General features: G+C 40.1%; 1 protein-coding gene across 3 annotated transcripts in view; it reads right to left on the bottom strand.

Moving 5' to 3' along the window:
- ankrd12 (ankyrin repeat domain 12) overlaps positions 1 to 14,396 on the bottom strand; it is a 51,664-nt gene that overhangs the window by 18,378 nt on the left and 18,890 nt on the right. For all 3 annotated transcript variants that reach the window (XM_088642081.1, XM_088642080.1, XM_088642082.1), the window contains exon 2: positions 6,823 to 6,936. In XM_088642081.1, the coding sequence (XP_088498207.1) occupies positions 6,823 to 6,882 (60 nt within the window). In that variant the 5' untranslated portion in view covers positions 6,883 to 6,936. The remainder of the gene's footprint in view (positions 1 to 6,822; positions 6,937 to 14,396) is intronic.

Consider the following 14,396-nt stretch of genomic DNA (forward strand, 5'->3'; position numbering starts at 1 on the left):
CTCCTGCCAAAAGCAGCTCAAGGGTCAGCAAACAGACTGAACCTCTGCTAAAATTGCTCAACTAGCATAAGTGGATGTTCTGAAAAACATCGCATAAAGCTCTAGAAACTCAGAATGTGAAGTGTCCACTATCAAGCCCTGGCGGCAGGTGCTGCTAACCGTGCACTCGATCCTGTGGAACGGTGAAACCCGGGCAGAGGCCCTGCCTACCCTGGAGCCTTCCCACCTGAAGTAGGCCGTCACCTGCTTCCCCTGCAGAACTATTTCAACTACAGGGAACCCACATTGTGTTTCTCCCTTCAGGGAAGGCAAACACGCCCTTTTAACTCTTATAACTTATGGCAGAGCAAAGCCACTTCCTCCTGTAGCCCTGAGGGAAATTCGAACCTTCTTCCCGGGACTGACCCCAAAACCAGCCTGACTCCCCGACTAGCCGATGAGCTGAATGGAAAATCAGACACCTTCTCCCATGTTCATTCCCTATTTATAGAGGGAAGTGACTGAACAGCTGCAGGACGTCCGGCTCTTGCTGTTGCGTGTGAATGTCTACACTTCTACGCTCTCTGACGGTCTCTCAGCTGCACACCTGCGCAAAATGTCACTGACAGCTCACAGTCACCACTACTTAAGTTTCAAAATTTGTGTTTCTTACAGATGTAGGATGACTGAAAGCTACAGCGAACCCACTCTTTTCTATAAAAACATCAAGTCTGAGACAAGTGCAAAGGTCACACAGTTTATTTCCTTTTAAAGTTCAACTATCAGGCAGGAACAATGTAAAAAAAAAAACTTAATCTCAGGAAGTTGTTACCCACGCACATAAAACAGCCTGGAAGTAGATAGCAAACCTTCCAAAATATTTAAATTTATAAACAATATTTAACTAACTGTGGCATTTTACAATTCATTTGGAGTCTTAGCTGAAAAGTGAGCACCAAAGGTTATTTAAAAATAAATCAACTGACCGAAAGTGATAAACAATTTCAATTCCCTTCATATGCTACAATATTTAATTTAAGCTCTTTTAGCTGAATTCCTCTTGCTGTCGGCTACTATCGCACCTTTGCAAACTCTTTCTGTTAAAACTCCACTGGCACTCAAAAGCAAGAGGTGGAACTTCAACATAATATTCCTTAAAGTACAGTAATCCCAAGCATTAATGTGGAAAGTGCAAAAAGTGTTTTATTTTTTAAAGAAAAACAATAACTCTGCATTTCTGAAATTCAGCCTACTACTGACTCAGTTTGGCAACAAACCCTGTGAAACAGGATTAGCCTCCTACAGATTTATTTAAGTAGACCAAGGATGATCACAGAGCTCTTGCATCAAGAGGTGTTTACAAGGCTACTTAAGATAAATGAAGAAGCACAAGCGAAACATGAAGAAATCAGCTTGGAAGGCTGCTCACACAGTACGGATAAGAACGTTCAAATAAATCTTGAACATTGCTTGAGAAGTCACATGAAAATACTTGTATTCAACATTTTAGCCAGCAGGTCCTGCTATTCTTTCAACTGTATTCTTTGGACCCTTTTTTACTATGAATATTAAAACAGTTATCATGGTACTGTACTGCTCCTCCAATCAGTATTTTAAATAAAGTATTATTTAAAAGTATTATGGCTAATTGTGTAAATACATAGTTTAAATTTGATAAACACAAATATAGATGAAGTCAAAATAAGCACTCCGTTATACATTGACAGACATAAGTTTCTAAGACAAGGGAATGTACTGTCAATTCTATTTCAACTCTCCAATTAATTTTTCAGAAGTTATTCTTCTGAGCATGCAATGTAAGCGCATAACACAAGAGATCAAATTGTCAATCACGTTGTTCGTAAATGCTGGCTCACTCATCACTATAATCAAAGAAGACTCCCAGTTCAATAATGAAAAAAAACTGACCTCTTTTTACATATACATAATCATCTCCAATGTTCATGAATGCGCCAAGGGGTCAATTCAGAGTTACCAAGATTAATGTTCCTCAGGACCTCACAAAGCTGCATGCAAACTGTACAAAAAATTCTAGCAAATGTTGGATCTTAAAGGTCACTTATCATTTGGGTAGCTCTGTTAAAGGTCAATCCCATGACTCAGTTTCACTATGGTGATCTTCCTGAGGGATTTCTAATCTTCTCTCATCATCTCCTGGCCGAAATGGTTTGATCTCAGTTCCATATTCGATAGATCATACATTGCGGCACAAGGTAACAATTAGCAGCGTTAGAATTTTCTCACAACACAACACTCCCATCCACAGGCAGGGTACTTTATGACAGAGCCACTATAGTTAGACCTACAGCCCAGCCTTTTCACAGCACTGCCACATGTACTGAATAGTGAGTATGTGTTGATCTATGTCCAATAATAAAAATGCAGGTTTGTGTCACATACACCACAGGCTTGGAGTTGAACAGACAGGTGATTACTGAGTGCTAACAAGCAAGAAGAAAATAAAACATCAATATTAAATCAGCAAAAAAATGGAGCATCACAAATGTAACTATTTGGCATGCATGTTTTCTGAAAAAGTGTAGTCATGGATTTTGATTAGATGTTGGACTAAGTGGTGAATCAAGGTTCAGTATAGATGACTGTGTTGGACGTCAGGTGCTGTGGCAGTAGTTGTGCAAAATAACACTAACTAATGTGCACAAGAGGCTAGTCGATGGCGAAGTCCAAGTGTGACGTACTGGACAGGAGTGACTAGTCATTACAGAACTTCACTCAGTTATTACTGATCAGATTCTAGGTCTTTCCGGCGGGATGATGCTCACTTCGCACGTCATGTGGTCGGCCTCATGAATTTACCTAAGCCATGTCTGCTCAACAGAATGTCAGAGTCAGTTAACCTGCTACAAAAAATCCAGACTTTCTGACAAACTTTGCAAATTTGTTTCCACTGCAGCATTACCACCGTATAAGCCTGGTTGTGCCAGATCTGCACTTGCATGGGGACCTCCAAGGAAAACCCTGCTGCTGTCTGAAGTAGCCCCCCTACAGCTCCCCCTGAAGCAGTCCCTCTCATTGTTCTACATGATGTGCCGGGTGGGGAGCCTGCTGGCATCCGATCCAGCTCAGCGCTGCACTGTGGGGCTAAATGAAGTTTGTCCTCTCCGACCTTTTCAGGGATCCTTCTGGGTGAAAGGCACTATACATAAATGCTAATTAATAATAGGTGATTAGTTTCTTCTGAAGCTTAGAATGATTCAGCAACAACTCTGGGAACCAGGCAACGTGAAAGGTCCACAAGCCACAGGAACAAGTCTAGGGAAGCTTACACTTCCATCATTCCCTGGAATCTCTCACTTGCACAGTCAGTGCAGCTCTACGGGGCCAATGCAATGCAACTAGGCCATGCAGTCAGTCAAGTGATCTACACTTCCTACAACCTTCCTGCTTAGAAAACTGTGGACAGGAGGTCCCCGAACCAGTGCACACAGATGCCCTTTGTTACCAAGCTTGCGAGAAAACAGAAGCTGTGAACATGTTTTAATTTGAAACCAAACTTCTCGGTCAAACATTTCTCAGCAAGATCACAAACTCGCTTACCGCGCTGCAATAAAAAAAAATATCCTAGTTTACAATGATTCCGAAAAGAGAACAGAATAAAATTTGCCAGAGCTGTCTTTTCATTTTCTCTTCCAATCGTGGAGCTAGCACTTGAGGATGTTTATGAAGAAAGTCTACGACAGCTGACTTTAGTAATGAAGCTCTCATGTGAAGAAATATGATTTACTGCCTCCTAATGTCTACAGCCCTGCCGGACCAAATAAAAAAAAAAAAGGTTTCCCCTCCCCAGGAAAACAACAAATCCCGCTTTCATCTTCACAGAAACCTGCACATCTAAACCTCCTGTGAGTCACTGCAGTGCCGCAACGTGTGTAAAGATGAAGGGCTCAAAGAGCCGGTCATCCCAAGAAAACCACCTGCCTCCTCGCATTTTCCCAACGAGGGTACGGCAATATTCGCACTACGGCTCTTCAGTATGGCAAATTTCTCTGTTTTTATTAGTCAGGTGATTGTTTGTTTACTTCAGCGACAGTGTTCAAGGCACAAAAAATGGCAGATGCCACAGCATCCTTTCCACCATTTCGTTAGTACTTTGTCAAAACTTTCAAATCACCAGGGAACAAACTCACAGCTTCTGTGAGGCAGCTGCAGCCTCGCTTCTCAGAGCTTTCTGACTGGGATAAGGCATTGTTATTCTATCAACACCTGCTACTAAAACAAAGATCACAAAGTCACCCAGGGAACACTGCATTAAAAACATCAGTGCAGTGCCCAATATTTAACTAGCTTCTTATGGGTTAAAATATATTTAAAAGGAGGAATACATTTAAGCAGCTTGTGACTCACTTGACAGGCCTCCTCTGATTTAAACACTCATGTGAGGACTCGTGCCGTCTGGGTTTTTTATTTTTGACAGCGCTCGAGGGTCACTCCCACGGGCAGCACTTCGGAAAGTGTAGCTGAGTGCAGCAATCTTTGTCAATGTTGTGAATAAGAATATCACCGTTATCTACTTTTCTTTTCTTCCTCAGTCACCCTTGTCTTTAATTTTTTATTTTTAGCTGCTCTACATTGCGATCTACAAACGGGACTTCCACTGCGACTGCTGCTTCTACTGCCGTCTACTCACCGATGGAATTCAACTGAGGACTTTTAACCACCTGCTACTGCCTTGATTCAGGTTTCTTTCCCAGTTTTTATCATCGTCACAGATTCCACAAACATGTTTTTTTTAATAAAAAATAAAGCTTTTCATTATCTTTTTCATGATGTGAGCTACACAGAAATCTGGTACTCGCATAACTACTGCTTTGTTTGCATTTTTATACAATTTATTTTCCTGTCAAACTAATTCCCAAGTCAGTTTTCTATTGTAACATCCAAATCGTCAGAACAGATGCCAAACACGTACAATATACTATAGACTAGTGATATTTAATTGCAGCCATATTATTGCACAACTTACTTGCACAGTGAAAACAATATTTTAATTTTTGTTGAAGTGGGGCACAATTTAATTTTTTGTGTACATTACTAACCTAGCCAGCAGCCATATAACCCTGCAGCTCACCACTGGCAGCCCACTGAAGCTCAGCAAGTGTGAGCCTGGCCACTACCTGGAGGGGAGACCTCCTGGGAAAAACTAAGGCTGCTGCTGGAAGAGGTGTTAGTGGGACCAGCATGGTCCTGCAATCCATGTGGGTCCTAATGCCCCAGTATAGTGACGGGGACACTGTACTGTAGTGGGCGCCATCTTTCGGATGAGAGGTTAAACCGAGGTCCTGACTCTCAGTGGTCATTAAAGATCTCTGGACTTTTCTCGATAAGAGTAGGGAGTTATCCCGGTGTCCGGGCCAAATTCCCCCCCTCGGCCTTTACTGTGGCCTCCAGATTGTCCCCCTGTACGGTTGGCTTGCACTGGCCCTGAGATGGACTGGGTGTGCCCTGCCTTGCGCCCGCTGCTCGCCAGGTAGGCTCCCGCTTCCCGCGACACTGTGTGGTATAAAGCAGTTTGGTAAATGACATGAGTTCTGTGAATTGTACAGAAGACGCCACCAAAAACTATATCCTAGTGAATCTGCTGAAGACAAAATTCAGCTGGTAGTGGTATGGAGACTTAAAAACAACTCTATTCCAAACTTGGTGGATATAAAAAAAAAATGTAAATAAGCTCCAAAACACATAGGATCTTTTCAAATCTATGTACAATTAACAATATTAAATATATAGGCTTTAAATATAAGAACAATGAAATAAGCACTGGGAACAAAATAAGAACCTTCATGTATTCAAGGTCATAACATAACTCCTGCACTTATTTTTTTTTTCAAAAGTTAAATATATTCATTCATAACAGATTTCAAAACCATGTGTTGTTCTTGTTAGTGTTGGACAAACATGCAGTGCCTTGCAAATATATTCAGACACTTGCACGGTTCACACATTTTGTTTTTTTGCATATTTGTTATATAACCTACTCCATACAGTCTTGGCAAAGAACAAAAATAAAAATACAGACAGCTAAGATGAAAGAAAATTGGAAAAGTCATGACTGCACAAGTATTCAAACAGTTTGCCGTGGCAAAACGAAAATAATTTAGATGCACAAAATAACAAGCAACACAATTAAACGAATGGCCACAGTGTGCAATAATAACGGTTCTCAAGATTTCAGAATAAAAGCACCTGTCCTTGGTCAGCTAGTGAATTTCAAGCAAAGACTCAATCAAGACTTTCAAAGCAAGTCATTGAAAGGCACAGATCAGAGATACAAAGAGTACAAAACCACACTGAGGTCTCTGAACACTGTCCCCTGAATCCCATGAACACAGTCCACTCGGTCATCCAGAAGAGGAAGGTATCATACCACCCAGACACTACCTAGAGCAGTCTGTCAGTCAAAGCTGGTGAGGGATTTTTAACAAGGCAATGATCCAAAGCTGAATCCTATGAGATTTGCATCCTATTGAGAATCTATGTAATGACTTGGTAGTCATCATATATATACACATCTCCCAAGCAAGTCGAAGAACATCTCCCGAGAATGGGCATAAACTGCAACAAGCAGGCATGCAGACTTGGGAGAGACTCATCGCAAAAATCTTTTGTGAGTAATTTCTGCAAAAGGCACTTCCACCAAATACTGAGTTTACTTGTCTGAATACTTATGCACTCAACATTTCATTTTCTCCCCAGCTTTTGCTGACATTTTCTGTAACATCTTCCACTCACACTGGCTCTGTAAGAAAAATGAAGAAAAGGCAAGATGTATGGCTTTTGCAACTAATAATAGAAAAGATGTACCTTCTTTCCTGTTTGTTTTTCTACCATGGTGTTGTCTCTGTCAGTCCCAGGTTTGGCCATTTTACAGCTCTTAACTAGCTGCAGCACTCACACATCAGCCTTTTCATTATGCACCTGAAAAATTGAAAATATGATTAGGACGCTTATGAATGTACCACCTATAAGGAAACTGCCGGCGCATTACATTAAAAGGGTGATTCTTATCCTACTTTCAACTGCGAGGCAACAAACTTATTAATCACTTCCTATTCATGAAAATATTAAACTGCATTGCTATAGTAAAGATTAATGTTCTTGCGGCATAATCTAAAGAAACAAGTTGCATTCTAAAAACACAATAGGTTCTAGACATTAAAAAAAGGAGAATTCAAGGAATTCTGAAAATCTGCTGAACACACGCAAGGTATCTTGATATGTTCAACACCTACATCAATCACCAACATTCCTTCTTTTTGCACAGATCTCCAAAAGTATTGTTAGATATTGTAGAGAAAACAGGGTTCATATAAAACACGCATCATGTTAATTGCTCACATCCACAATGTTTAAGAGCAGCGCAGTAATGGGTGAACATATTTCAACACAAAGGTTTACATAAGCCAACCATTGATATGATAAGTTGAGCTATAGGGGCTCTGTGCTGGAAACAACCACTGTGCTAATTATTTTCCTTCTTTAATTGGATGACATATTTGGAAGCGTATGGAAAATATGATTATATAGAAAATGACAGGCAGATCCTAAAACGTACCATTCAACCAATCTGATATTTTGTATTCATGTAGAAATAAAGGTTAAACAATAACATGGGGGAAGCATGGTGGGAAAATTAAACTCCCTTACTGGTCCTGTTCTTAATTTCTAGAAATTAGCACGTTCAGAGACCAGCTGTAGCTTTTATTGTTCAGCAAAAAGAGTTGCGTTTTCTCCAACTGCTATACCCAAGACTAGCATGCCATATATACAGTTCTGACACCCAAACATCTACCAATTAATTCCTTTACATAACAAATCAAACTAATCATTTCATGCTTTTACGATGCTTGCAAAAGCACTAAAAACAGTCAGAAACCTTTGTGCAAGAAGAAAATGTTCTTTCTGTTGATACAAAGATGCACAATTCAACACTGAACGTGGAGAATAAGCAGCAAAACAATGACAACATGGAAGTCAAACTACTTGCACAGTGACCGTGACAATTCAGGACACACATCTCGATTAAAGCTGTACATAAGACACAAAATACTTTGTGTAATGCATTTCCATAAAAGAATGACATGCGATTTAAAAAGCTGTAATTTACTGATCTTTATTTAATGCACATGTTGAGCCATCATATTTATTTGTTGAACTAAAGCATATTTATCTAATGTTAATCTTAATAAAAATAGAGTTGGAATCAATTTTTATAAGCTACAGTGTTTGAAACTATCAGATATATAATTTTCCTAAACCCTACAATCTATGCAATTCACGTTTCATACTGTTAGCTTGACAGAAATACTACAGACCAATTCTCAATCCATAAGATGGAAACCAAAATTCAACATTCAGTATGCAGAAAAATGAAACATTCTGACTTCCCTCACAAACATCCTGCAAGATCTGGTAGAAATGTTCAGTTTGTTACATGATTTAACCTACTAGTCCTGGGAAAAAAACACTTCAATCTAAAATACTCTCGGCACAAAAGCTCCTTCAACCAGAAAACCCACTACATGCCTCAAGCTGTTAACCCTAATTTAAACTGTCAGCAAACTCAGCCTGTTAATATTGCATTTAGCAAAATAAAAACATGAATGATTTTCAAATTACAGTGGACTGCTCCCATCTGAGAGCCTTAATGGGAGTGCTTCAATTAAACACCAGGCATACCAGCTGCAGTCACTGCCTATAAGGCAGGAGTGAAGCAGTTCTTATTTATTTTAAATAGGCATTTACATGTATAAGTTTGCGCCAGCTGTAATAAAGAGCCTAATAAAGAGCACAACAAGCACTTAAGAGTAACTGCTGACCCGGTATCTTCTTATGTTTCAAAACAATTGCTCAGACATAAATGCAAATACTAACAGTACGAGTGCAATGACCAGCCAGAGTGCTATATTCCAGCTACAAGCGAATACATGCACACTGTTTAGAGCGCGAGGGTTGTAAGACAGCGCACAAAGAGGCCATTATAACACGGTGTCAGCAGAGATTTGTTCCCAACGGCAACATGCTTTGGCATCATTACCTTACCGGTAATAATTCCAATTTCCAGATACTGGGGGCTCTATCAGCGGCAAAGCAAACAAAATCAGCTCAGCGACTGTATACTCACTCCATGCTCAGTCGTCGGGTGCTTAACCAGGAAATTGTGATGAGTTCTTCTTCTGGCTATTTCACCCATCTTTTGGTTTCACTTTATTATTTGAGGTTTCATTTTTTTTCTCTTCCTCTTCTTGAAAATAGAGCAGCATCGAAGTAAGCGTACTAAGGTACGCCTCTATTTGCATACCCAATAAAAAACAGATTGAGTGGCGAGCCTTTTCCTGTATTTAACGTACTAATTTTTATTATTTGCCACTGCCAGAACATACAGAAATGCCATCTGTAGCAACTGACAAATAAATGTGCACTAGAGGTGCTTTTTTCACTACCATATTACAATAGTGACACTTGTCTATACTCTGCACTGACTCTTTCTTCTGTTCTGGGATTTACAGTATAATGAAAGATTACTGAGCTGGTATTTTGGAATCTTGAATGGAAGCAAGAGTTAGACTATCTGAACTGCAAGAGGAAAACAAAAATGACCCTGCAATATTTTAAAAACCTTTTCGTAGTCTGGGAAGGCAAAAAGCCATACCTATTTGTTTAGTGTTGTCCTGTAGCCAGAAAGGAACTTTGTTTTCTCTTACATACTGTCTTAATAATGTGAACACCACCCCAAGGCGCTGACAAACATATTACAAAAGGAACATAAAAACAGAAAAGAGGAGTCTTAAATGGGCGTACGGCTAGATCACAGAAGAGTGAACAAGGCTCAGGTATGTATTGCTCTTAAGCGCACTGAAGTCTGTGCAAACAGCTCTAATAAAAACTGTACCTTTAAAGCTAAACAAATCATATGTTGCAGACTATACTGATTGCAAGGTCATGTTAATTCAATTCAACAAACCAATGTCACTTTATATCTCACCTCTGGAGGACAACCAACATTGTCAACACTGCAAAGCTCTCAGAATAATAATAATAATAATAATAATAATAATAATAATAATAATAAATCTTAATTTTATATAACGCCTTTAAAGGTGGCTTCTCAAAGCACTTTACAGAATGACAACAACAATAGATAAAAAGATACACAAGAATACACAAGATAAAACACAATTACAATATACAGAGGAGACCGTGGATGGTGGTACTTGGAAAAGCAGAGGGGTGAAGAATGGAACCAGTTAAGTAAAGGCTCTTCAAAAGAAGGTTTTGAGTCTGGATTTGAAGGAGTGTAGAGAAGGTGACTCTCTGATATCCTTGGGTAGAGTTCCAGAGCTTGGGGGCATAACAGGAGAAGGCCCTGTCACCCACAGAGTGTAGACGAGCTTGGGGGACAGTTAGGAGACCAGAATTAGAAGAGCGAAGGTTGCAAGGTGGGGAGTAGGGCGATAATAGTTCAGACAGGTACTGAGGTGCTAAGCCATGCAGAGCCTCATAGGTGAGCATGAGGATTTTACAGTCCACACGGAATTTGACTGGAAGCCAGTGCAAGGACTCCAGGATAGGAGTAATGTGATCACTTGCACTAGACCTGGTCAGGATCCTGGCTGCTGAATTTTGGACAGACTGCAGTTTGTTCAAAGTAGATTTAAATACCCCAGCGAGTAGAGCATTACAGTAGGCAATTCGAGAGAATACAAATGTGTTGATCAGCTTTTCAGCCACAGTAAGTGGTCTAGTGCATATTGTGTAATTGTGTTTTATCTTGTGTATTCCTTTTATTGTTGTCATTCTGTAAAGCGCTTTGAGAAGCCACCTTTAAAGGCGCTATATAAAATTAAGTTTATTACTTGCCTTAAAAAACTATTAATAAATTACATTGTACAACAATTAGCTGAAGAAATAAAAACATAAAAAATAATGGAATCAAATTCATCACCTACTTCTGCATACTAAGATAAATACTACACTCTTTAATCTTGTGGAAGTCCAGCAAGATAGGAGGAAAAATTACCTTCACACTTAATTTTGTTACACATTCACTAATCTGCTGTGTGTATTTAGTGAGAGCTAAGAAGTGAAGTTTGTTCATTTGCAAGGATCTCATCAAGAAACCGATGCGAGTTACTTTAACACAGTATTAGCAATACTGCAGCAGAACGGTTGAACCACACCAGTGCTTATCACAGTGTCACACAGACAAGCCCTTGAACAGTGAAATTCCTTGGCATCTCGGGGGCTCTGTGGCTGAGGATCTGTGCCTGTGGCTGGAAGGCTGCCGGTTCGTATCCCGCAGCCGGCAGAGGAATCCTACTCCATTGGGCCCCTGAGCAAGGCCCTTAACCCCAGCTGCTCCATAGGTACTGTAGAAATGGCTGACCCTGCGCTCTGACCCCCAGCTTCTCTCCCTGTCTGTGTGTCTCATGGAGAGCAAGCTGGGGTATGTGAAAAGACAAATTCCTAATACAAGAATTTGCACATGGCCAATAAAATGGTCTCTCTCTCTCTGAAAGTGGAGCAGAAGAGTGTGGAAAGGCCATTTACTGTTCATTTTCATTTCTAGACCCAAACTTGAACAAGATGGCAGAAGCAGATGCCTACTGCTGAATGCGAGTTTAAAAAGATTTTAAATATTACGAAGATGTTCTTTGCCAACTGGTCTCCCTGTTAGAAATTTTCCCATTTTATGTCCTATAAAAAATACTGTGAAAGCTGTGGCAGATTGTGCACTCAGTCGACTTGGGCATCAAGGGCAATTTTGGAAAACATTCTTTGTCATCCGGTTGATTCATACATACTGTATGACAACAAGGGTGCAATTCATATTCCAATTAGCTGACAGCTTTAACCTGCGCATCTTGTTAAATAATCATTGCAGGTCTCTAAGACAAAGCAGAAGAAAATGAAAGAAAGAGCATTAGAATGAGCAAAATGTGGAAGCACTCTGAAGAATAATTGCTGGGGAATTTATTTTCAACAGTTTAAAAAAAACTACAGCTGGGTCTAAAAGTAGGTTAATGACCAGGGATACCCAAGCACTGAACAATGAACCATTTACTGATTGAATGAATGGCAAAGTAAAGAAAACAACAGATTAGGTTAGAGGCCCAGATATGGGACTAATTCCTTCTACAAGCAAATCCCCCTATCTAGCAAATCAGACGTGTATATGTATTTCCCAAGTGCTTTATGTCTCAAAGCAAACAGGGCAGTTTTGGAATGTGAATATAGTGTGACATAAAACAGTTTGAAACATTTTTTCTTTCACCATATTTAGACATATTCAACATCAATGTGGTTTTCCAAAGAAGCTGAATACTTAATATAACTGTCTAGGGAAAGGATACAGGGGTAAGATGGACCTGTGATAAAGGGTCTCATTAGATTTTAAGTTCATGACCCCCTGAGTCAGCTGCATTACTGTGATTCAGATATTACGATCGGTTAAGGCATAGCTCAGACCCTAGGCTCTTATTCTGGATAAAAGCATCTTTTAAATCAACATTCAGACCACCTACAGAGCATGTATCTTGAGGTACCTGGCAATAAAATTGTCTTTTGTGAACAATGCAAGACCAGCTATTAAGGTCTAGTTCTATTTAGTCTTCATCCACATAATTAGACTGATGTGCCATCCTGTCAGATTTTCAAGATGATGCTTTTTTAAGACATTACATGGTGTGGCTGCTCTCCAGTTTGTACTGTATTTATCCAACTCCTGCTCTCCGCCTAACTGGTTTATTATGCGCTCCCAGTGCTGGTCTACAGTACACTATGGAGGACAAGACCTGTTATTGTTATACGCCAGAACTCAAACACTATCACAAAGAAAACAGGAGACTTGGACACAATGGGTTCTTTTAAATCTGGCCTAAAAACTAATTTATCTTCTGTACCTGCTTTGCTTTCTTGGCTCTGCCATGGGTTTTTTTTAATTTTATTTTGTACTTTTTAACATAACTGCTTTGTAAAGGTTTTATGTAAAAAAACTCCATTATAGAATTTTGTGCCGGACACAAATGTTTTTCTCGACTACCCGGTCGGTATCTCAGTAATTTATCCCCAGGAGCTTTAAACAGCATATTCTAAAGCCACATTTGAAACCATCATCCCACTGCAGTACCTTGTTATCTTTGTTCTGCAGCAGAATACCAAGTCCCTCATCAGCTGTACACAGCTCAGAAGGCAGCTTAATGGACAGAGTGCAGCTCTAACATGTTTTTTAAAAAGTATTTTCCTGCTTGGACAATGTCTAAAACATTTTTTCATAGTTGTAACAGACATGTGGACATTGTCTAATGCAATGAATTTGGCCACAAGCCTTGAAGAATGTCACCGTATGCCTTAATCGCAGAACAGATATTATCCAAGACAATTACAATCCTGTTTCAAAATAACAGCTCAAATTATTAACTTTTTTAGGATGCTGTGTACCAGCTACTGTAACTCATAGAGCAAGATAACAGTTTGTGTTATTTAAAGATATTGGTCATTCGTTCATGCAATCGATCAATCAAGCAAGGCATGTTTCATCAGAAGGCGACTCGATGGCGCAGTGTTGCCTCGCAGTGCTGGGGCCCCAGGTTCAATTACAGACCCGGCCTTCTGTCAGTGTTGAGTTTGTAAGTTCTCCCTGGGTTCACATGGGTTTCCCCCAGGTGCTCCGGTTTCCACAGCCCAGAGACATGCTGGTAGCCGAATCAGCTGCTGGGAAAACTGGCCCTGGGGTAAGTGCGTGTCTGTGTGCGTCCAGGGTCTGTCCCGTCCCGTCTGTCGCTGGCCGAGATAGGCTTCAGCTCCCCCACAAACCTGAACTGGCTGAAGTGGTTAGGATGTATGAACTGGATTTCAATGAGTCCTGGAGGGCTGAAGGATATTCCGTCTCGAATGATCTCCACTTAACTGAACACAACACCTGACTCTAAACAACGTAAACACTACAGGTCAAGAGACATCCGTTTAATTGCAGTAATACTGCTGTGATACTGGGGACATTATGTAAAATTCCCCGCACTGTGGTGCGCTGTTTTCCACTGGAGAAAAACTGTTGTATCTTGCATTGTGTGCATATGGTGGTGAACAAAAGCAACTTCTATCATATTTTATGTTTCCACAACAAATTCCAAGCATACTGCAAGTGACAGTGAAAGTGCAGGTGCTGAATGTTAGAAGAAGTGCAGTAGCATTAATAACCAAGAATAACTCTTCCACTTTTTAAGGTAAGATCATATAAACTAATGTTTGGCTAAAGCACTTTCAATGGCGTCGTGTTAAATGATCTGTAAGTCAAGATAAAAGTAAAGGGAATGGGAGAGTAAAACCGTTTTAAAAACAGTACACCAATGTATTTGGGGAGATACTGTACAAGTCTA

This window comes from Lepisosteus platostomus, chromosome 8 (genome assembly GCF_059453375.1).
Source record: "Lepisosteus platostomus isolate fLepPlt1 chromosome 8, fLepPlt1.hap1, whole genome shotgun sequence".
In the NCBI taxonomy this organism is placed as follows: Eukaryota; Metazoa; Chordata; class Actinopteri; order Semionotiformes; family Lepisosteidae; genus Lepisosteus; species Lepisosteus platostomus.